The sequence below is a fragment of the Columba livia genome, chromosome 13 (genome assembly GCF_036013475.1).
Source record: "Columba livia isolate bColLiv1 breed racing homer chromosome 13, bColLiv1.pat.W.v2, whole genome shotgun sequence".
In the NCBI taxonomy this organism is placed as follows: Eukaryota; Metazoa; Chordata; class Aves; order Columbiformes; family Columbidae; genus Columba; species Columba livia.
Genome location: NC_088614.1, coordinates 11,447,020 through 11,469,852, shown reverse-complemented (window position 1 = coordinate 11,469,852; position 22,833 = coordinate 11,447,020). Strand labels below are relative to the sequence as shown.

The 22,833-nt window shown below is 48.5% G+C and overlaps 2 protein-coding genes and 1 non-coding gene across 4 annotated transcripts in view; 1 reads left to right on the top strand and 2 right to left on the bottom strand.

Annotated features, from left to right (window-relative positions):
* SF3B3 (splicing factor 3b subunit 3) overlaps nucleotides 1-6,635 on the bottom strand; it is a 29,926-nt gene extending 23,291 nt beyond the window's left edge. The window contains exons 1-7 of the mRNA XM_065028966.1: nucleotides 6,417-6,635; nucleotides 5,182-5,294; nucleotides 4,434-4,760; nucleotides 3,123-3,295; nucleotides 2,607-2,748; nucleotides 1,468-1,580; nucleotides 563-700 (exon numbers count right to left, since the gene is read on the bottom strand). Of these exons, the coding sequence (XP_064885038.1) occupies nucleotides 563-700; nucleotides 1,468-1,580; nucleotides 2,607-2,748; nucleotides 3,123-3,295; nucleotides 4,434-4,760; nucleotides 5,182-5,251 (963 nt within the window). The 5' untranslated portion in view covers nucleotides 5,252-5,294; nucleotides 6,417-6,635. The remainder of the gene's footprint in view (nucleotides 1-562; nucleotides 701-1,467; nucleotides 1,581-2,606; nucleotides 2,749-3,122; nucleotides 3,296-4,433; nucleotides 4,761-5,181; nucleotides 5,295-6,416) is intronic.
* LOC135575377 (small nucleolar RNA SNORD111) lies at nucleotides 1,203-1,282 on the bottom strand. Its single transcript, XR_010466000.1, has one exon. It is a non-coding gene; the product is annotated as a small nucleolar RNA SNORD111 (small nucleolar RNA).
* A 41-nt stretch (nucleotides 6,636-6,676) lies between the features above and the next one.
* COG4 (component of oligomeric golgi complex 4) lies at nucleotides 6,677-22,818 on the top strand. Of its 2 annotated transcripts, none has more exons than XM_065028986.1 (19): nucleotides 6,677-6,952; nucleotides 7,466-7,548; nucleotides 8,278-8,392; nucleotides 9,132-9,306; nucleotides 9,757-9,950; nucleotides 10,424-10,529; nucleotides 11,784-11,941; nucleotides 12,416-12,474; nucleotides 13,848-13,981; nucleotides 14,737-14,855; nucleotides 15,288-15,454; nucleotides 16,144-16,309; nucleotides 17,792-17,854; nucleotides 18,346-18,462; nucleotides 20,068-20,160; nucleotides 20,465-20,548; nucleotides 20,856-20,957; nucleotides 21,310-21,438; nucleotides 22,038-22,818. In XM_065028986.1, the coding sequence occupies exons 1-19, from the start codon at nucleotides 6,677-6,679 to the stop codon at nucleotides 22,170-22,172; spliced, it is 2,475 nt and encodes an 824-aa protein (XP_064885058.1). In that variant the 3' UTR covers nucleotides 22,173-22,818. The 2 variants fall into 2 exon arrangements, with proteins under 2 accessions (XP_064885058.1, XP_021146412.2); XM_021290737.2 differs by lacking the exon at nucleotides 6,677-6,952 and adding an exon at nucleotides 6,965-7,178.
* Nucleotides 22,819-22,833: the final 15 nt, after the last annotated feature.

Here is a 22,833-nt window from a genome sequence, read left to right as displayed (position 1 = left end):
AAACTAATATTCAACATTTACTCAAAAAACCCAACTGATTCACTGCAGCAGAAATCTTTTCATCACTAATATTAGGACAAGCAGCAGCAAGCCAGTTCAAACTTGTTATTTTAACTCATGGATCAGCTGTCTATCTTGATTTGCAACAAAAACTGATTGCAGCATAGAAATATTCAATTAAGAGATGAAAGAGAGAGCAGCTACTGTGATCAACAGAAACTAAGCTCCTCAGAATCAGTTTCTGGAATACCCTCTAGCAGGTTAATGGACCACACTTTACAATACAGCTTTTGAAGAAAGGACTGCCTGCAGAACATCTAAAATATGCCCAAATGAATCTGCAGTATAATTCTCAGAGGATTTTGCAAATCACGTGTTGTGTCTCTATATGAGTAAGCAACAGTTACAAGTGTGGGTGTAATTGTATTACAAATCACGTAAAACACATACCATTATATAGCTAAAACCACAATATTAAATATTTACCACCTTAGAGAATCCAAATAATTGACTAAGGATTCTTTTTAATGAATGCTTTTACTGTTCTTCACATGATGCTTACCATGTCTTCATCAGTCTCCAGAGTAATTTTGAAGATATCTCCCTGCTCTGTCTGGGCCAGGAAGAAGAACATGGACTTGGTCTTATGTGTCGCAGAGCAGACAAAGATCATACCTCTCTCTGGGTCATCCAAGTCATTCTGTGAAGAAGGCAAGCAGAAGTCATTGGTGGAATTATCTGGCAAGTGCAGATGTGATTTCACCAACTGAAGTATTTCCATTTCACAGGTGCCTTAAGAGCTGACAGCATGTGAGGACGTTTTCAACACAAAGCGCATCTCCTCAGTTACACCCACAGTTAACCCTTAATATATCTCTGCCCCAGAAGGAAATACATTTTTAAGACACTAAGACTGCACCTGAGCATGACATCTCCTTTTGCCCTCCTCCCTGAACAACTCTGTCCCATACCAAAACCAAACAGGGAGAAAGGGGTGTAAATCAGCATACAGCTGTTTTTGAGCACCTGAACCTTGGCAGGTGTTCAAAGCACTGACAAAGGACACAACAATGCACAGTACCAACAGAGGAGGAAGCAGCCTCAGATACAACAGAACAGCTGTCACATTCACCTGCGTACACCATGGCCACCATGACTCATCTCAAGTAATCCCATTTTACACCAACAGTGCTGCCACCGCTGTGCCTGATCAGAGTCCTTGGAGTATCTCCAGCATAAATCTCAGAGAAGAGACATGAACCAAACTCATCACTTCAGGCTACACCCATACCCATACTGCCTCACAAGTAACGTGCAGCCAGGAGGTAGACGACAGGCCAACAAACTTTCAACCCCTTTTTCCTTACTTTAAAACCTTCCCGACACCTTTAACAGCAAATGCCAAGCATCTGTTTAGCAATGACAAAGATAATCTTAAAGAAAGGGTAGGAATCTCAAAATTCTCACCCGTCTCCGGGGAATTGGGCATCTGATATCAGGCTGATCACCGAAGTTTTTGTAAGTAATATAGTTTTCAGAACAGATCAGCACCCCACTAGGACCATCAGAACCACCAGGAACTGAAACACAAAAAAGAAACAATTATGAAAATAGCCTGTGCCACAGACATGACTGACTGCAGAACATTTATTTTTACTTTCTCTAAAGCAAGTTTCCATTTCTCTGTATCGCTCTGCATAAAAAGTATAATCTTATCAAAGGGGATGACAAAACACTGAGTACAGCTTTCCGGGTCAGGGTAGGTGGAAATAGGGGAGCAAGATGGAGAAAAAGGAAGGATGCAACTTCAGACAGTTTATGTTTCACCCTTCATGGCTTATTCTCATCTACAAAACCACAACATGCCTAAAATACCACAGCAGCAACTTGTCAGTTAAACACTACCCTTGGGTTACTGACATGTTTGCTTGCTGCCAAATGTTTTCTGACATATCTTTCATTTTTAGAGCATGTTTTGTAAAATGCTTCTATTGAAATCCCAGCGTAACAAAAGATGTCAAAGTAGTAGTAGTAGCAGTCAGATCCAGTGCAATATTTGGTGCCTGACAGCTGCAATGAGAGGGAAAGCTCTTCCAGCTCAGCTTCCTTGTGGCTGGAGACGAATCGGCAGCAACTCAGCAGTTTCCCAGGTCAAAGATGTTAGGCTGGCTTTGCAATCCAATCCTTGTAAGTGGGCTTTTAGTCCACAGATTCATCTACTGCCTTTTGAACATATATTAGCTGCTAGAATCCCATGCAAGAGAGTATAACAGCATCTATGCCTTTACCTAAAAACACATGCTTTTGCATCTGCTACCAGCTCATTTCAATTAATAGCCCTTATATTCTGGATATTCCCTGGGTTCTGAAGCTATCTAAAAAAGAGATGAGCAGCACTTTCAAACTGCAGCTCAATGTATTCTTGCGTATTTCCATGTGTGAACCATCATGCGCCACCTGACTCCAAGGTAAATTAATTTATACTAACGCCTCAGACTTCCATCAAACCAACTCCTAAGATGTAAATCACATTGATTCCTTTTTCCTGGGGAACTGGAACCAAGAAGATCCATGGGAAAATGACATAGTGGGCACGTGGTCAGTACCTGTTATAAGGAAGTTGCCGTGCTCTTCCAAGGGCTCACTGTATTTCCTAACAACATGGTTCAAACCCAAGTCCAGTTCATAAAATGTCAATGTCTGTTGTGTGTTGGCTGCTGCTTCTCCTGTGGGATCATTGTCTGCTTCCTAAAACAGAACACGTGAGGTGTCTATCAAGAAAGGCATTAAAGGAGGAACAAATCTGGCACATGGGAAAACAGTTTTGATTAACATTAGAATGAAGTCCAAAAGAAGACTTGCTGGGAGATACAGAAAAAAAAGTTCAAAGAAAATATGCACATTTGCAGTTGAACAGCAAGAATGTAAGAAGAATCACCAAAGCAGAAAAGACTTGCCCATTCTGACTGAACGCAAGACAAAAAGCGAGTAAGCTTGCGACAAAGGGAAGTTGTTTCAGGCAGCAAAAGCAACCAACGTTCCCTGCCTCCACAGACAGATAAAGAACAGAAGAGGAACAACAACGCTCAGAAGACAGCAAAAGGAGATCAAGTTCTTCTCACCTCATAATCCATTTCCAGACAAGCAAACATTGGGTTTTCAAATCCCACATCGACTCCCACCACATGGTAGACCAAGGTATTGGCCTTGTGGGCTTCCAGTGGGGAGGAAATGGTGAGACGAGCAGCAGCATCTCTGTTCAAAATATACACCAGCTTCTGCTTTTCAATTGCACCTGTAAGAAAAGGACAACAGCCCCTGAAACACATCTGGTGATCATACCTGCTCATACCTGCAGTGCAATATCACTATATAACTTAGTGAGACAATGTCAGCACTACTTCTGCTGAAGTTCATTATTGGTATTTATCTCTGTGTTGCCAATTAACTTCAGATGTCTCATTTAAAATGTTTCAGGCTGCAAGTACAAATGATAGCTCCAGCTCTTTAAAGCCAAAGACTAACCCCTTGAGCTACATTCATCTAGCCCAATATCCAATCTACAATGGCTACAGGCAGATCTACTCACTCATTCAACCACGCAAGAGATGACACACTGCAGAGAAGGAAAAACTAATTGAAAAAAGCAGCCAGATGTTCCACCATTTAAAGGTATTTGGCAAGACCACCTTTCCTTGGAAATATTTTAACTAAACAACTTTTGCCTGATAGCATGCATAACATAACAAACACCACTCTTAACCATCATCGCAAATGGCACAATTGTGGCTGTGCCACCTTCTTGCTCATGAAAACAAGACCTGTTAGAAAGGAAACAATGTTATTTACTGTTATTCCTGACATAAGGGGACACTGTTAAACTACTTATCATTACAAGTCCCTGCTGTCAATGCACAGGAAAGCGGTATTGCACAAAGCTGGCTTTGGCAAACTGGGTAAAGTTCAAGTACCAAGTCACTAAGGCACCTCATCATAAAACTTATAAAAAATTACCCAAGCATAGCCTGATCAGAAATGCATCTTGCTGTCTCCACAATGCAGCTCAGAAGAGACATGAGTTCAGAACATCATTTCAGGCTGAGGGAGCTGACGGCCTGCGCTGTAGCACAAAGAGCCGCGATCCAAACTTCTCTCCCAGACAACACATTTCAGGGCTCTGCACACCACTGAGCAAACTGGGCTCTTTCCAAATTGTTTTGCCCTAGTGTTAGAATTTGTGCAATTCCATCAGCATCAAAGAACTATTCTGAATGCCTGCATTCTCCTTGACATGCCTCATGGCCTAGTAAACTGCCGAAGAAGAAACACTTCCAATTACACCTGTCAGAAACTTGCTCTAAAATAAATATCCACCAGACAGGAGAGAAAAAAAAAAAAAAATAGAGAGAATAGAAGCCAAAAGAATGACTTACTGATCATGACGGCACGACCCTTTGGATCTACAGCCAAGTACTGGCCTGGAACGATTCTGCGACATCCGCTCTTGCCAAAGGTTTCCTGATGAATCTTCTCAAACACATTCTTTGAGGGCTGGTACTCCAGAATAACAATGCGTCCTGAATCGCTGCCCACAACGATATAATCTTTGGTCCCACCCGTCAGCCTAAAGGCCATGAGGGAGCGAATGACTCCAAACACTTCCACGGTCAGCAGAGTGTGAACCTTCCCCGTGTTGGGATCAGGGCGCAGCAACTCCAGGATCTTGCCCCGGGAAACAACAATTTCTTGTTGTTTGGTTCCTGAAGAAGCCAACACATGATAAAGAGTTAGAAACAACAAAGCAGAACATGCGATTTCCAGAAGCACCGTAAGAGAATAGCTAAAACTTCATTACTGCTAAATGCCAAAGAGCTTCATTATTACTATGGAAAAATTCAAAGCAACTTATTTACCACATTGAGCACCACTATTGTTCGAGCACCTTTTAACAGACCAGGAAAGTGGACAAAACACTAGATTAAATCCATAGATAAACAACCCAGACTTCTTTTGATCTTTCCACAAGTTACAACTCAAGGAACACACTCAAGAGCAAGTGATAATATATCAGTGAAAAAAACACTACACTGAAGCAGACTAGCTTCAGCAACCAAAGACCTTTTTTTCTACTACTAACCGACAGAGTTCAAGCCAAGATGCATGAAAGGAGGAGAAAATTACCTGAGAAGTTGCCATGAATAGCAAAGCTGATGCCAGTGGCACGCTGCAGCGTCAGGTTGTAGAGGAACATGTTGGCAATGGGTTTGTTTCACCTTATTGTAGCTCCAGTGAGTCTGCCACAAGGAGAATACAAACATGTACTTTATAAAATAAATCCTTCCATAGCACACAGAGAGAACCACTGCCCTCTGGTTTGTCTGCACATATCACTTTGCATTAGAAGACTGAACCATAGACTTTTGCTTGGAAGAGACCCTCAAGATCATCAAGTCCAACTGTGAACCCAACACTGGAACTAAACTATGTCCCTAAGAACCTTATCTCCATGTTTTTTAAACCCCTCCAGGGATGGTGACTCCACCACTGCCCTGGGCAGCCTCTTCCAATGCCCAACAACCCTTTTGGGAATAATTTTTTCCGAATACCCAATCTAAACCTCCCCTGGCGCAACTTGAGGCCGTTTCGTCTTGTCCTATCACTTGTTACTCAGAACAAGAGACCAGCACCCTCCACGCTACAACCTCCTTTCAGGTAGCTGCAGAGAGCGAGAAGGTCTCCCCTCAGCCTCCTGTTCTCCAGGCTGAACCCCCCAGGCTCCTCAGCTGCTCCCCATGAGACTTGTTCTCTAGACTGACTGCCACCCAATTACAGTTATTTGGTATTTACTAACATCAAGAGGCAAAAAGCTCTCCCACAGATAAACAGGACCTGATCTCCATCCTGTCAGCACTGCCAGCACGTTACTTCTCCCATGGTTTTAGTGGTTCAGAAATCAAAGTTCGGGAATCCCTCCAGAGGTGCCCCACGCCGTTCCATCCCACTGACCTCGCCGTTCCATTTAACGCGAGCCAAACCACCACAACGGCGCGGAGCGAGCGCCTGAGCGGCCCCGTTTCCCCGGGGCTAAGGCGAGAGGGAACCCCAGATCCACACGGGCAGCCGCGCTCGTTCTGCCGTGCGCTGCAGGAGGCGGAAACAGGCCCGGAGCGGCCTCAAGCTTTACCAAGGCCCCCGCAGGGCTCGTAACCCCGCACTGTCCCGCACCCCGGACGAGCTCCCCAAGGCCTGCGGGGAGCGGGGCCGCATGCCCCGGGAACCGGCCGCTCCTCACAGGCCAGATCCCGAGGGCCCTGCGGCAGCCCCCCCTCCTCCCGCCAAAATGGCGGCCCATACCGTGCCTCCCCCAGCCGAAGGGCCGCCACCGGGGGGGCGCGGCGCGGCGGAGCTGCCCTTACCGTGCGGACGGAGGCGGATGGCGGCGGATGCTCCTTTTGCCTAGGCCGGCCCGCCACCGACCCGCTCCGCCATGAGCCCCGCGCCTGCGCGCTGCCCTCCCGCCTTGCTGGGGCTTCTGTGAGGCCCGTCGCGCGCGCGCCGATCGTTGAGGGAATGGAGGCTGCACGAAGCAGCGCCTGATTAATCGCGGGGAGGTGGCAGCCGCTCCCCGGACCAAAAACCTCCGAAAAAAAAAATATCCAGCTCCTCTGGGCGTAGAATGTTGTGGGAGCGTGAGTCTCCCGCTCTTCCAGGCGGAGATGAGCGACTGCAAGCGTTTAGGCACTGCGAGCGGCAGCCCCAACGGGCTTCACGGTGGCGGACACCGTGTCAGCTGCATCGCAAGATGGCGGCGGCCACGGCGCCAGGCCCGAGGGCGCCGCAGGCGGAGGGCGGCGGCTCGGCAGCCGCCTCCGCCCTCTCCATGGAACGGATTCAGTCGCTCACCGACCTGGCGGACCTGGAGGCCGCCTATAGCCGGTTGTGTGAAGAGGAGGTGCGTGTGTGGGGGCGGGCCCGTGAGGCCGCGGGGCCTCCGGTGGGTCCCCGCGGTCGCTCGCTCCTCCAGCCCTCTGCTGTGCCGACAGCGGCTGCCTCGCTGTCGCCACTTCCTTAGTCGTCGGGATGCTCTGCAGTGACAGCAAATAGGGGCTCGACCGGGCCCGGTGGGGGTGGTGCCGCGTCCGCGGAGCTGGTGTCCCTCAGCTGAGAGCAGTCTGCAGGTTGAGGGTCCTCACGCCTTGAAAGCTTGGCCGGGGGAGGAGTGTGGGTTATCTGACTTAAAAGTTGCGTGGTGAGGTTTGTCTAACTGATACTTCAAAATGGCACGAATAGAAATACTTGAAGGATTTAAACGAAAGCTCAGGAAGGACTTAATTGTCATGTGAACTCTTAGAAGCACTAAGGCCTTGCTGGCTGCATGTGCTTGACTTGGATGTAGAGTCTAACCAGTTGTTGGCCCGGAGGAGACCTGAGCTTACACAACACTGCCTTTGTCATTTTCTTTCAGAAAGTCGTGCAGGAAGAGCTAGACACCCTCCTGGAACAGCAAAGCACGATAGAGAACAAGATGGTTGCACTTCATCGCATGGGGTCAGTGATCCCCACCCTCTCCCCTTCTTCCTGCTCCCGCGTGCTGTTCAGTACCTCCCTGCTTACCTCACGGTGTGAAAATTGATTCCAGTGTTGTGAGGGAAGCACATTAATTCGCAGGAAATGTCAGACTTCAAGTCAGTTTGTGGTAGGGAGGAGTAGTTGGATCCTCATCCCTGGGCTCCTGGTTCTTCCCAGCAGCACTGACAGAGGGAATTGCTGCACCCTCACAGTGACCAACTAATTTTGGTGTAGATGGAGCAGTTCTTTGGAGGTCTTACCCCATATGTTGCTAGGTTTCAACTTCAGTGCTTAGATCAGATATCTTTTGTCAGGTTGTTTACAGTTATGGACAAATATTACTGCTTCTTTGTGGTGATCTTGTACAGGCAGCCTGGAAAATTATCATAAGTGGCATCATGTCTAGTAGGAGTTTGGAGCACAGGTTCACAAACTTCATCTTTCACTTTGGAAGTGGGGAGTATCCTTAAGCCTTGGTGGCTTGTTCATACCCTATGTGGGCATCAGAAAGTCACTAGTCTGTCTGTGCAGCTTATTCCAAAGCAGCCTGTTTGATGTTGATACTTTGCTCCTGTAGGAGAGGCATGAAATGAGAGATAACTGTTGCTTGCAGGAGCCATTGGGTTTGCAGGAGGAGCCATCCTGCTGTTGCAGACTATCCGACTCCTTAATATTTGCATCTCATGTTCAGTTCCCTTGTGTTTCCAGCCCTAATTTACAGCTCATCGAGGGGGATGCCCAGCAGTTGGCAGGGATGATCACCTTCACCTGTAACCTGGCCGAGAACGTCAGCAGTAAAGTCCGCCAGCTCGACCTTGCCAAGGTAACTGGACTGAGGGGCATTTGGGATTTGTCACGACGAATCCATATTCTGTCTGCTCATGTGCGCACAGCACAACAGAGAAATGTGCTCTTTTCTTCAGTGGACAGGTGGGCTGGAAACTGCTCCGTTTCTTGTTTTAGCATTTTCTAGTGTTGTATGGTGATAGAATCTTTCTGGGCTCCTGGATATTGTAAGGTACAAGTGTAAATAATGCATATGATTGTCCATATAGCAGTTGGTTCTTCAGCATCCTTGTCTGTCCATGCAGCTCCTGGTGGAACATGGTGAATAAGCTGGGATTAGTCTTCATGAGCACTCGTTTGCCAACTACTGCAGTGCTGAGGACAGTGGAGGTCGTCATTGTCACCCAGGAGTGGTCAGGAATCCAGGCTGTCATACTCTTTGTACAGAGATAGACTGAGGGACGTCACATCCCAGTACCCAGCACCACTGCTTAAATCAAAACAGATGCTGTGTGGTTGTGTCTCTGGTCTCTGCCTGGTTGTTAAAGTGGCCTCTGTGTTCAATCCAAGCTTTGCTGTTCATCTTTCAGAGTCATTGGTCTTATGACTTTTTAACTACTTTGGGGTTTCTGCTTATATAATTGTTTATTGTGTAGAGAAGTATCACTTCAGTCTGTTTCTTCCTTCCTTTTTAACCCCACGCTGCCTTCTCCTCATAATTCTCATTCCCTGGTCCAGCCCACAGCAGGAAGTCTTACCGTTCGCCTTTCTTGCAGAACCGACTCTATCAGGCCATTCAGAGAGCTGATGACATCCTCGACTTGAAGTTCTGCATGGATGGAGTTCAGACAGCCCTGCGAAATGAAGATTATGAACAAGCAGCAGCTCATATCCATCGCTATCTGTCCCTGGACAAATCAGTGATCGAGCTCAGTCGTCAGGGCAAGGAAGGTGGGTACTGGTCATGAGGAGAAGCTTGTAAGTCACCGTTCCAGTAAGATAACTGAGGGCTGCATGGTTTCAAGATCCAATGCTAGCCAAAGATCTTAGTATATTATAAAGTGACATAGAGATGAATGTTTTTGAAGTGTTATTAGGTTTGAATTATGATCAATTGAAAGGAGAGTTCCTGGCATGTGGCTTTACAAGCATTTCAGGTGCAGACTAGGTGAAGGACAAAATGTGCAGGACAAAAGATGCGAGGGAGAAGGCTCTGTCTGGGAGAACTGTAGCAGCATTACAGTGTGCTACCAAGTGGAAATGAAGGAGTAAATCGCCTTATCAATAAAGGAATGCCCTTGATGTGTTCGCATTCCCTCTCTGCTGGGAAAAAGGTAGCCCTTGGTACAGTAATAACATTGTGCTGTCACTTTTCCCTTTCTTTTCTGCCCTTTTCACCAGGGGGCATAATTGATGCCAACCTGAAGCTCCTGCAGGAAGCAGAGCAGCGCCTGAAGACCATTGTCACAGAGAAATTTGATGCAGCTATGAAGCAGGGAGACCTGCCCCAGGTGGAACGGTTCTTCAAGATCTTTCCTCTGCTGGGCTTACATGAAGAGGGGCTGAGCAAGTTCTCAGAGTACCTGTGCAAGCAGGTAATGGCTTCTGGGAAACATCGTGGGACCCGTCTGGTCTCCTAGGGGAAAGCAAAACCCAGGCTCTGTCAACAGATGTTGCAGAGGGAGATCTTGGCTCTGGCTCAGTGACCTTAGAAACCAGCACTGGCCTTAGTTTGTCTTTTTCCCTGTGTTTTGCGCCCTGGGATGGTCTTTATGTTGTGTGAATACAGACCCCGCTGGCTGCTTGGCTTCTCCTCGTATGCTTCGCTCGTTCTGCTTAAAGCTCATACGAGGGAGTGTGGAAAGATAAGAACAAGTTTCTGTCTTTCCTTGATCCTTGAGTTTTCCACAAGAGAGGGAAGGGATCCCTGTTCAAAGGAGGAACAACAGCAATAGCTCTTGCAATGGGAGAGCCAGCAAAAGCTCTATAGGGCAGGGGACAGAGCTGCACCCATGGGATGAAGGATACCTATGAGCGTTACCACCTGACAGGTCCTGTTGTCATGTAGGTGGCCAACAAAGCAGAGGAGAACCTGCAGCTGGTGATGGGGACAGACTTGAGTGACCGTCGAGCTGCTGTCATCTTTGCGGACACCTTGACACTTCTCTTTGAAGGTGATCTTCCTTTCTTCTTTGCTGATAGATTGAAAATAGACCATGATGAGATTGTCCATCAATTTAAATGCTTCTAATTTTAGCTCCAGGAGATCACAAAACGCCTCCCTTCCCTTTGAGCTGTGAGAATGTCATGTTAGAGGGACAGGGACACAACTAGCAGGCTTTTTTTGTGGCCAGGAGAGGGCATTACATAAGCAAGCTTTTCTATGTACAGCTTGGGCAGGTATGAAATAGATTTGCAAAGGATTTGTTGGCTTCCTCCAGGACAGAGACTCTTCCTGTTTTCCGTGTCCTCAAAACAAATGGGTGTTCCCTGAAGGTTTCTTCAGACAAGCAGCTTTCCAGACAAATCGAATCCCTTCAGACTGAGCAGCTGTTGATGCCTCCACGCCTGGTTCTTCAAGGAGGACCATGGGAGCTTGAAAGCAGGGAGGGAAGGGAATATGAACGCTCCATGGGAATGTCGCCAAAGGGAGTAATTGAGATTCCATGGTGATTAAGTGCTTTCTCTGTTAAATCTGCTATAATTCCAAGCTGCACCACTGCCAAGTCACTCTCCCAGCCTGGCACCCTTGCTGCTATTGAAGGTCCTTAGAGCTGCTGAGGCTTTCTTGGCAGTTGCATCAAAAGAGTGGGAGCGTTGCTAACTCTTGGAGTAGAGAGTTTGAAAAGAAAACAATTTTGGATAGATACGTCCTTGGAGACGATTTTTTTCTCCAAGGAGGTTCTGCCTTCGCTCACACTTACTCTCTTGGGCATCTGTGTGACAGATAAGAGCAGAACTTTCCCTAGGCTGATGTTCCTAGCGCTGCTTCTCCTGTAACCTGGTAGGTGCTGAAAGCTGAGAGTGAATTTGGATGGCAGTTATGTCAGCTGCCAGGTTTGACTCATGTGGCTTTCTCCCGTGGAAGCCTCATAGCTTGTATCTTGCTGGTTCTGGGGCAGCTGTCACACACGGCATGGCAGGAGCTCTCTTCAGGAAGAGAGGTGGGTTCTACTCCAGGAGTCTTGCAGTAAACAGCAGAGACGATGCAAGGTGTCATATGCAGAGAGAAGGTGTCATGCAACAAGGGGTGATAACAACAGACCTCCAGTGAGGCACTACAGCGTGTCTGGAGAGTCTAAACTGTTCATGTGTAGAGTGAACAATCCCTTGTTAGGTCCTGCGGACCTGTGTAGCTCTGCCCTCGGTCCGGACTGGATGGGAATTCCTGCTTGAGTCTCTCTCTTGTGCTTCCCCTCTCCCTGCAGGGATTGCTCGTGTTGTGGAGACTCACCAGCCCATCGTGGAGACCTACTACGGGCCGGGGAGGTTGTACACCCTCATCAAGCACCTGCAAGTGGAGTGCGACCAGCAGGTGGAGAAAGTGGTGGACAAATTCATCAAAGAGAGGGATTATCACAGGCAGGTAAGAGGGGTGTCACACTGCCTGATGCAGGCAGCTGCTGCCTCCATCCAGCTCCCTGGGGCTCCAACTGCTGTGGAGGTGGCAACATGTGACCTTGTGTATTCAGAGAAACATTGCACTGATGGCTGAGGGGGTCCAGCCTGCAGCTCTCCCTTCTGGTGTGGAGAAGGATTCAGTGGGAGGATGGTAAATGGACCCTGGGCACAGGGTTCTGTGGGTCTGAAGGTGCTGTCAGTGCTGCTTCTGTCTGTTTGATGTCAGGCAGCTGTGACTGCCAGGCTGAGCTCTGCCTTGGAGGAAGGGGTGACCCTCTCTCTGTGCTTCCTGCAAAGCATTCCTGTCACCCCTCACCCCCTAAGCACCTCTTTAAGCTACAGCACAAGAAGCAATTGTTAACTCCAAGTCATCAACAAAGACTTTGATGACTCTCCTTTTTTTTTTTTTTTTTTTTTTTTTTTTTTCTGGTGATTGCAGTTTCAGCAAGTTCAGAATAGCATGGTGAGAAGTTCTTCTGCAGAGAAGATTGAACCAAGGTATAAACAAAACCTCTTTTTGCTCTCTAACCTTCCACTCTTGAGCTGTTATTAACACTACTTAGCATTTAGATAACTCTCCTGGTCTTCCAGATGGTTTGTGACTACTAAAGCATAAAATCCAATTGTTAGGTGCCCTTCACTGCCCTTATGTAAAGGCAGCTCCTGTGGTGGTGGTTTATTTTGCTTACTCGTTACTTTAAGCTTTGGCTCTAAACATTGCTGGAGTGCTGGCAGTATCACTGCACACAGAGGACTGAGACTTTAATTGCTTCTGCCCAGCTTTTGATAGTCAGAGTATGGTCTTCAAAGCCCACAAAATGGAGCAGCTCCCTGGGCAGATAATTTGTGACAGAATCAGGAATAAATCTTTGAGTCCTATTTAATCTGTACTGCTGCTGCAGCAACTCTGTAACATCAGTTTCTTGCTGATGAGCCCAAGTGCTTTCAATCTCCCTCCTTTTTATCTTAAGTATTTATATAGCCCTAAAGTAAGGCCATTTGAAAGTGCACCCAGCGCTTCTGACATTGCATGACTTCTAAACATGCCTTTAAAGAAAACTTAATGTTCCTCAAGCAACATCTGCCTGTGAGCCTGTGTGACTAATTATTTCAGCAGAAATATTAAGAGCCACTTACCATTTGCGCTGAGTAACTGTGCATGCATCCCAGGTTTTCTGAGCTTGTGCTTTTTCATCTGGAAAATAAGGAGTAATGGTTCCTTGTCCCACTTGTGTTTTGCGAGGCTTTCAGCAGGATTTGTAAGTTCTTTTGTGCACGCTGGTGAAAAAGCCACTTATCTGACAGTCTTTTTTTCATAGTCACTTCTGATCTGAGCACCGTGTTCTGTATTGTCACATGATTTTTTGGTCTCACATTTCCCGAGCTGTTGGGCTTAAACAGTAGTTTTCAGAGAAACAAACGAATCTCTGCTCATGAGCACAAATATGGAGGTGGCAGAGACCTGGGATTTCTAACATTGGCCCTTTAGGATTCACAGAATCACAGCAAAGCTGAGGACTGCCGCAGGTCTCTGGTCCAACCTCCCACTCAAAACAGGGCTAATTCTGAAGTTATATCAGGTTGCTTAGAGTCTTTCAGTCCTCACTGCTGGGATTTTAATGTGGTTGTTCTCACATCTATGAGGAAAAAAGAAGCTTCTCTGTAATGATTTATTCAGGATGTTTTGATTGTATGTTCATTCTTTACACATACCAGTTATTCTGCTGAGCTTTGCCACTCAGTGGCACAGATGGAAAGGGGCAGTTTTGATCTCATAGTAAGAGAACAGAGAAAACAGTACTTAAATGAGGTAAATTAGTGCCTCTCCTTTTGTAGTTTTGGCACCTTGATTTGTGCTATGTCTCTTCCAGGGAACTTGACCCTATTTTAACAGAAGTCACCCTGATGAATGCCCGCAGTGAGCTGTACTTGAGGTTCATCAAGAGACGAATAATATCCGATTTTGAGGTGGGAGACTCCATGGCCTCGGAGGAGGTAAAGCAAGGTAACACCTTGAATACCAATACTTGCACATGTTCTGCTCCTTGCAGCCAGAAGTGGAAATATATCTGAGTTAGTGGCAGAATAATACAGAATCTGCAAAGACACTCTGGGAGCACTCTGTGGAAGAGGATTGTGCAGCCTGGCCTCCCCAAATCTGTTTGCAGTGCTGGCTTGTTGACAAAGTCCTACCGTAATGGTCCTCTGCACTGAGGTTGTTCAAACTCTGGTACATCTTAGTGCCTCTTGGAAAGCTGTGCAGTTCATGACTACATCTCTGTTAGGGAAAAGCCTTTGCGGCTGCCACGTCAGATGCTTGTGTGAGAAAGCCACACTCAGGAAACTTATAACTGGGGAGGAGGGCACATAGAAGGGTAAACTTCTCAGAAAGGCTCTTGACCAGCAGTTGATATGACTGGTGCAGGAATGTTCCTTGTTCAGTGTTGTAGTCCCAACAGATCGAGTTGTTCCCTCTAACAGGGAAACCAACCTTAGGAATGACTGCAGAGCATAATAAACAAGGTCCTCAAAGAAAGGAAGGGGCTTCTGGTCACTGTAGGCACAGATCCTGAAAGTGGAGGTCACAGGGAAAACAGGCTCAGATCTTTCAGCTCCGTAATTGAGACCTGTGATTATTCCAAGGCTGGGCTTTGCAGGCATGTGTCTGTCAATGTCCTTGAGACAGGCAGCAAGTGGGTTAGGTGGAACTGCTTTCTGGCGCTTGGTCCCTCCTGATGGTTCTCTTTTGTTTGTTTGTAGAGCATCAAATATACCTGGATAAGCTCCTTAATAACTGTCTGCTGAGCCGCACCATGCAAGAGCTCATTGGCTACTACATCACCATGGAGGAATACTTCATGAGGGAGACCGTCAACAAGGTAGGGCTCAGACTGCTGCTGCCAGTCACCTGTGCTCTCTGCCAGCAGCTGAGACCTCTGTGTCTGCTCCACAGTCCTCTGCTGGGTGTCCTAGGGAGGGACGTGAGTACATGGCAAGTCTGCTGTTCTCAGGAGGGTCTTTTGTTTCCCTTGGCTTTGAAAATCAAGTGGTTGTTTCTGAACTACAACTTCAAACTTACCCTTGAGCCAGATCTTCCAGGTTTGTGGGCTACTGAAAACTGCGATGAGTGACGCCCTCCTACACATGGTAAAGTTCAGCTCAGGGTGAAAGGGACAGGCAGACAGTTTGGTCTCACAGAATCATAGAATCAGAATCACAGAGTGTCCTGGGTTGGAAGGGACTCACAAGGATGGTGTGAGGGGGCACCTTCACTCACTGAGCTCGGGGCGCTGAGACAGATTTCATTGCAGGCTGTTGCCATGGACAGCTACGAGAAGGGCCAGCTCACCTCCAGCATGGTGGATGACGTGTTTTATATAGTGAAGAAGTGCATTGGGCGTGCTCTGTCCAGCTCCAGCATCGACTGTCTCTGTGCCATGATCAACCACTCCACCACTGAGCTGGAGTCTGACTTCAGGTAATGAAAATACTGCAGGTTCATTGTAACTTGCCTCCACCTCTTGTTCTGCAAACAGTGTTTGCTCTCAGATGCTCTTCCTTCTGCTCTTCATCTTTGAACTTCTGGTTTCTCATCTCTATGGAAGATGCTTGCAGGAGGCAGCTGCAGATGTGGGCTGGGAGGTTGGAGGTAGGTGTGCTTTTCTCTGCAGTAGTGGTGGTCACCTGTATGACAGACAGAAAAATGAAAAAGCAATCTTGTGGCCCAAACTCCCTGAGACTGAGTCATCACATAGCGTTGGAGTTCCACCCTGCTTGATGGTACACCCTCACCCCTAGTTGTGTGGGTTGCCTGTGAGATTGCTTAGTTCTGTTGTGACTTGAACTTGGGCTGCGCCTACAGAAATTGTCTTGTTGCTGTTTTTCATCCCAACATGGAAGTGAGGGACTGTGGCTGAAGACAGCAGACAGCTGCAGGCAGGATTTTTTGGGAAAGCTCAGAAACTGGGTGGTTGTGTTTTTCTTTCAGCCTTTGTCCTTTAGATGCTGTCAGGAAATATTTGCTTGCCCTCTTCTCTGCCCATGAAATTCCACTTACCTTGTTCAGGTCACAGCTCAGCCAGAGTGCCATCCCTTGTCACAAGGCGCAACTTTGCTGTGACCTGCAGTATTTGCTCTAAGCCCTGATATGTTCTGCTTGTCCCACAGGGAGGTTCTATACAACAAGCTGAAGCAGGGCTTTCCAGCCACAACCTTCCAGGACTTCCAGAGAGGGGTGACCAGTGCCGTGAACATCATGCACAGCAGCCTGCAGCAGGGCAAGTTCGATACCAAAGGCATTGAAAGCACCGATGAGGCCAAGCAGTCCTTTCTGGTGGGTTTGGTGGCTGTTCTGGTGTAGAATGAGTTGGGGTGAGGGAAAAGACAAGGGGAAGCTCTTGGGAACAGGATTGGTGTGACCATTACGTGTTCAGAGAACCTGAAAACCTGTTCAGGTGTGGTGGGTGGCTTGGGTTTGGATGTCTGGTAGGTGCTTCTGCCTCACCTCATGTTTGTAGGGCTTCCACAACATCCTTGTCCAAGTACAATCCTATGACTGCCTCTTAGGCTGCTGTGATGATGATTCCCTCTGGGCTGGGAAGGATCTGTGCTCTTTTGAGGCGTCCGTCAATCCTGTTTTTCACAGGCTCCGTACAAAAGTGGTGAGAGTGTCAAATCCGCACCTTCTTCTAGATGAGAGTTTCCTGGCCCAAGCTCAGGGCTCCTTCATTCTCGCTTACCAGATCAGAGTGTTTCCATTAGAGCAGGGTTGTCTGCTCAGCTTGGCCTGCAAGATCCTCCTGTTGCCTTCTCTGAAGAGCAGCACTGCAACTCCCTGCATGCTTGAGCAGGCCAGAACGTGGCAGCGAGCATTAGAGACCCCTTGGAGAGCATTTGAAGGGCTGTCATTGCTGTTGTCGGCAGCATAACACATCCTTCCCCATGGTGGGATGCTGCATAGACCTTGCATTGTGGAAAAGAGCTCACTGGGAGAGCAACTTTGGATCTGAGAGGCCTGGAGAAGGGCTGGATCACCATGGCTTGTTTCCCTTTCTGGAAGTTGCTGTGAACGTCCGTTGCTGGAGAGGGTCTTCGGGACTTTCACTGTACAAGGAGGGAAGGCAACAAAGGGAGCAGGAGGGACCGAACTCTTCCATTTCATTAAATTATTGGTTACAGGCTTCTGCATTTCTTGAAACAAAGACAAAATGTCAGTTCAACCACTGGAATTCCTCACTCACCTGTCAGCTTGCCTCATTTCCCTGTCTGCACAAAGCCCAACCTTATACTGGCATTTAGTTCAGCTTCAGCAGGTAGAGAACAGTCTGTTTGGTGAAGAACAGATACTCATCTGGCAGTCGGGGGTGCTGATTCCTCCTGCCTAGACATGGCTCCTGCCTCCCCTCCTTCTCTGGACACAGTGTATGAACCATCACCTCTGGCTGTTCCTGCACTGTTCTTCATTCTCTGTCACAGAAAGCTGGGGGTATGTCCTGTCTTCTACCAGTCACCTACAAGTGGAGTGTTGCTGCAACATCGTGAACACAATGATGAGGAAAAGAAGTGGAGTGAACTCAGGCTTTGTACTAGCTGCAGGTTCAGCGCACATGCTTCATTACTGTAGTTTGGCTTTGTGCAGCTCCATGAATCTGCAGTACTTTAATCACACAGTAGCACCTTTGTGCACTTAAATATTTGCATTTCAGCCTATAGTGTGACATACACGGGGAAAACATAAGGACTTGGGGGCTGAGGTGCTAGGAAATTCCAATGAATTCTACTTGGGTTTGTTTTATTGTTTATTTGTTTTTACCAGGTGACGTTAAACAATGTGGAAGTCTGCAGTGAAAACATCATGACCCTAAAGAAGACATTGGAGGTGCGTTTTGAATTATTTACTGGTTTCTTCCTTAATCAAATTTGTAATATCCTCCCCCTTGGAGGTGGGTCAAATAAACCACCTGGACTTCGCTCTGCTGAGATTCCTGAGATCTTTGCCCTCCAGCTTTAGGAAGGCAATTTTGAGCTTGCAGAGCAATCTCCGGCTGATACATGAGTAGCAGAACCTGCTCTAGCTGGAAGTACCAGTTCCTCCAGCTTGATGAGCCTGGCACAGGCCAGCAACAAGTGGAATAAAATGTGCATCGTTGCGCGGTTGTGGTTCTCTGGTGCTGGGCTGGATAGATAGGCCCCCTGGCTGCCTTTCTTGCTGTCCTGTTGCCAGCTGGAGCCCACAGCCTCCACCTTCACAGGGGCAAGAGCTTGGTGCCTGCAAGTGTGCTGGTGGGCAACCAGAGCTTAGCAACATGAAGGGGTGGAAACTGCCCAGGTTATTAACGTGCAACTTGCTCATGGATCTTTTTCCTGCAGAGCGACTGCAGCAAACTGCTTAGCCAAGGCTTCGGGGGTGAGCAAGCGCAGGCCAAGATTGATAGCTGCCTCGCTGACATGGCCGCCGTCTCCAACAAATTTCGGGACCTGCTGCAGGTGGGCGTCTTGCTGAGTTGCTCTTGTCTTCCAGCACTGGTGTCTGCAGGGTGAGCTCAGGCAGGAATCATTTCAGCCCAAGGCCTGGGCCACATCTGGGTAGGGAAACAGGAGGGAGCAAATTGGTCACCTTTGAGGCATGGAAACAGATCCAGCATGGAAACAGATCCAGCTGCACCAGCTGGCAGCTGCATAAAAAGCACTGGAAGCAGCTGCAGAGCCAAAAGGAATGTTGCTCTGTTTGTCCTCACTCAGCACAGAGTTGTAGTTCATTCAGCATCTTCAGGAGAAGAAATATGGACAGCATTTCCATCTCCTCCATTCTCCCTTGTGGCACAGCACGTTGTTGAGTTGTCCAGAGCCTCACTAGGTAACGCTGCAGATGGGCTGTTGATAGCAAAGCAGCTGCTCTTCTCTCGGGTGTCTCCTCTTTTCCCAGACAGAAATACTCCCCGACATGGGGGAGAGGCTCTCTGGCTAAATCCACTGTCTCATGTGGCACGCTGGGGCCTGTCACCCTAAAATTTCAGTGGTCTCTGGCACGAGCAGGAGCAGGAAGACCTGCTATCTCCTGTGGAAAGAAACAGCAAAACAGAATATTTTGTTTGCCATCAGCTTTGTACTTCACAGAAGGACCAGACCATTTTTTGTTTGGCTTTGTGGTTCACTGCAGCCAGATGCTTTCAGACCAATATTGCCAGAAAACTCTCTTGAGGCTTGTGGTCAGTATCGAAACCAAAGAGCTCATCAGTAAGGAGTAAAACGTCAGTCTAGCGCTAGTGCAGAATTAAAACTGGCTGCAAAACAATCAAGAAGCTGAGCAGCAAGCTCCTGCACTGCTTGAGTCACACACGCATTGAATTTGCCTTGGAAAGGGCAATTGCCAGCAGGGCTTGCTCAGAAATGCCAATTTTAGTTAAGAGCTTTCATCAAATGTCAGGCAGCATTGGTACCTGAATAGTTCCATGCTGAGGGAGCTTTCTTGACATCTTGCTGAGCTGAACAGGGGTGGTCGGCAGGAGAGGGCTTTCAGAGAGCTCTCTAGCATCGAAGCGGACAGAGCAGCCTTTGCCAACAACCTGCTGCTCAGGGGAGATGGTGTGTGCTGGGGTTATGATTAATTCAGGGAACTAACTGTGGTTACAGCTTTTATCCTCCTTTTAGCTTCTCCTACTGAGCTAAGCTGCACTGGAGGTGGGAGGCATCAGCTGAGTCCAATCACAGTGTCCTGGCTGGTGTTTGTGTCCATTCCTTCCCTGCTGGGATGTGAACCGAACGCCTCTCTCCTGCCAGGAAACCTCTGTAGCTGCAGGCAGGGGAAGCACCAGCCCTTCAGATCAGGCTGCAAGTCAGTGCAATGGCAGCTTCTGGGCCAACATCCTTCCTCTTCTGGTCATCGTGGTGTACTCAGAGTTCTCCAGCGCCAGAGGAGTGTGGGATTTGGGACTTGTGGGTTCACTGTCTTGTACAAGTCTGTGGGTCGGTATCCCCAGCTTGTAGTGAGGGTGTGAGGCTGCCTGACGATAGCCTGACTGTCAGGGTTTGTGTGTTGTTGGATGCTCACTGTGCTCAGTCACTCTCTTCTCCTCTTCCTGTCCCCCTCAGGAAGGTCTCAACGAGCTGAACAGCACAGCCATCAAACCCCAGGTGAAGCCCTGGATCAACCTGTTCCTCTCCGTCTCCCACAACATCGAGGAGGTGAGGCTCAGTGTTCTCTGCTTCCAGCCATACTGCCATACTCTCCATCCTCTGCCCAGCAGCACAGTCAGAGCAACCACTGTCTCATTCCCTTTGGTTCTCCCCATTTCCTTGGCACAGAGCAACAGCAAAATACCCAGAACTTGCTCTGCATCTGAGCCTGGAACAGGGCATTTGGCTAGAGAGGAGCTCAAGAAAATGGAAGGGGTGCAGTGCTGATCCAGGAGGGTCCTCGCTCCCTGTCTTCTGCCATTTACTGCTCTTCAGGCCACATAAACAACCCTTTTTTGTATTTCAATGTCAGGAAGAGTTCAGCGACTATGAAGCTAATGATCCGTGGGTCCAGCAGTTCATTGTCAATCTGGAACAGCAGATGACAGAGTTCAAGGTGAGAGAGAGGACATGGCAGCCTGGCAGACCTCCACAGAGCATCTCCTAACTATTCCCCTGCTCGGGATCGGCACACAGAGATGTCTCCCGGTGCCTTGCAGGACTCTTAGAGAACAATCACCCCTTTTCCTGTAATTTTCAAAGCCTGCTTGCAGGCCCTATGTACCTGAATCGCTTTTGCCAGCGCTTTCCACTCACTGAGTGCGCAAGTGATAGATCTTCAGTTGAAAGCTCTCATAGGGTTGGGGTTTGTGGAGCTGTGCTCAGTTGTTCCTGACAAGAATGACACAGGTTTCTGCTTCCAGGCTGGGCTGTCTCCAGTAATTTACGATACCCTCACTGGTCTCATGACCAGTCTCATAGCCATCGAACTGGAGAAAGTGCTGCTCAAATCCACCTTCAGCAGGGTAAGCAAAACACTGTGGTCTGACTGGACTGCAAACCCTCCAGCAGGAAACCCTCACTGAAGGGATGGGGCATGAGCAAATATTCCCCTCAGAGAAGCTCTGCCACCAGCACAGGGACACCTTGCACTAGTGCACACAGGGAGAAGGTATATTTTGTGATGGGGCTGGGAAGAGCTTGCAACAATAAGGGGGCTGGCTTTTAAGGTGAGTCTGACATAACCCAGTTTAACCTGCAATAAATGGTCTAACTGGAACCCTCCTGCTCAGAGACCTCCCCCTGCTCCCCGTCACTTGTGTTAAATGTGCATTTGACCTGCATGAAAAGTTAATGGAGCTCCCTTGATCTCCACAGCTTGGCGGGCTGCAGTTTGACAAGGAGCTGAGGTCTCTCATAGCCTATCTCACCACAGTCACCACCTGGACTATCCGTGACAAGTTTGCCCGTCTTTCCCAGATGGCCACCATCCTCAATCTGGAAAGGGTGAGCTGTGCTTTGCCTGCTTTTATTGGGGGGGTTGCAGGAAGCCCAGCTGAACTCCGCATGGATTTATTGGGCTCATCCAGATGTTGTCACACCTATAAGTCACAGAATCCCAGAATCACAGACTGGTTGGGGTTGGAAGGGACCTCTGGAGATCATCTAGTTGAAGCCCCTGCTAAAGCAGGTTCACCCAGAGCAGATCGCACAGGATCACGTCCAGGCGGGTTTTGAATGTCTCCAGAGAAGGAGACTCCACAGCCTCTCTGCTCCCAGGGCTCTGGCACCCTCAGAGTGAAGAAGTTTCTCCTCATACTCAAATGGAACTTCCCATGTTTCAGTCTGTGCCAATGCCTCTTATCCTGTTGCTGGGGACCAGTGAAGGGTCTGGTCCTATCCTCTTGACACCCACCCTTGAGATATTTACAAGCATAAATAAGATCCCTTGGGGCATGGAGAAGCTTGAAAAGTTACCCTGTGCTCGATGGGTTTTTGCCTGCAGGGGTTGGTGGCAGAAATACCTTCACCATAGCTGGAGTTAGAACTCACCTGCGAGGGCGGTTGGTGCCCAGCTGTCCCCTCCAGCTCTCCTCTTTCTCCAGGTGACGGAGATCCTGGATTACTGGGGCCCCAACTCTGGCCCGCTCACCTGGCGCCTCACCCCTGCCGAGGTCCGGCAGGTCCTGGCTCTCCGAATCGACTTCCGCAGCGAGGATATCAAGCGGCTGCGCCTGTAGTTGGTCAGTGCTTGGGCCAGCATCACGCTGGAGGCAATGGCAGGATGGCTGCGGGCCTGGAGGCTGCCCCGGGCTGGCTGGCTGTTACACGGTGTGGGGATGGGGTGATGTCTGCCCTTCTGTTCATGTTCCTGAGAGCAAAGGGCTTTCCTGGGCCTGGGAAAAAGAGTTGCCATCGTTTCGTGGGAGCAGAAACAAGGCAGCAGAGGAATCTCTCATGTTGAGAGCAGTATGACACTATTTCTGAAAACACATGCTAGTCTGAGCAACAAGCTGGCGCCAGCTTCCAACTCCCTTCAACCTGCTGCCCTGCAGGAGGCTACAGGTCAGGAAATCTGGGGGCCCTCGTGGAATGTTTCAAATACGGGTGCACAGTGAGCTCTGCCCGTGCTGCTGGCTGCAGTTGTGTTCCTTCTGTGCCACCAGTTCAAGGGTCAGCTACTGAAGTCTTACACATCCTGAGCCCTGGTGCTCTCCTGGTGCCATGGGGACCATTGTGTAGAAGGGAAAAGGAATTATTTCCTTGTGGGGACAGTGCTTGGAAAATCCCTAGAAACCTGCTGTAGGCAGCGGGGCTGTGTCCCTGCTGCCTCGCTGTGCCCTGTACAGCTAATCTCCAAATAAACCTCACCTGGCTGAGCAGCGATCTCAGTCGTGTGTG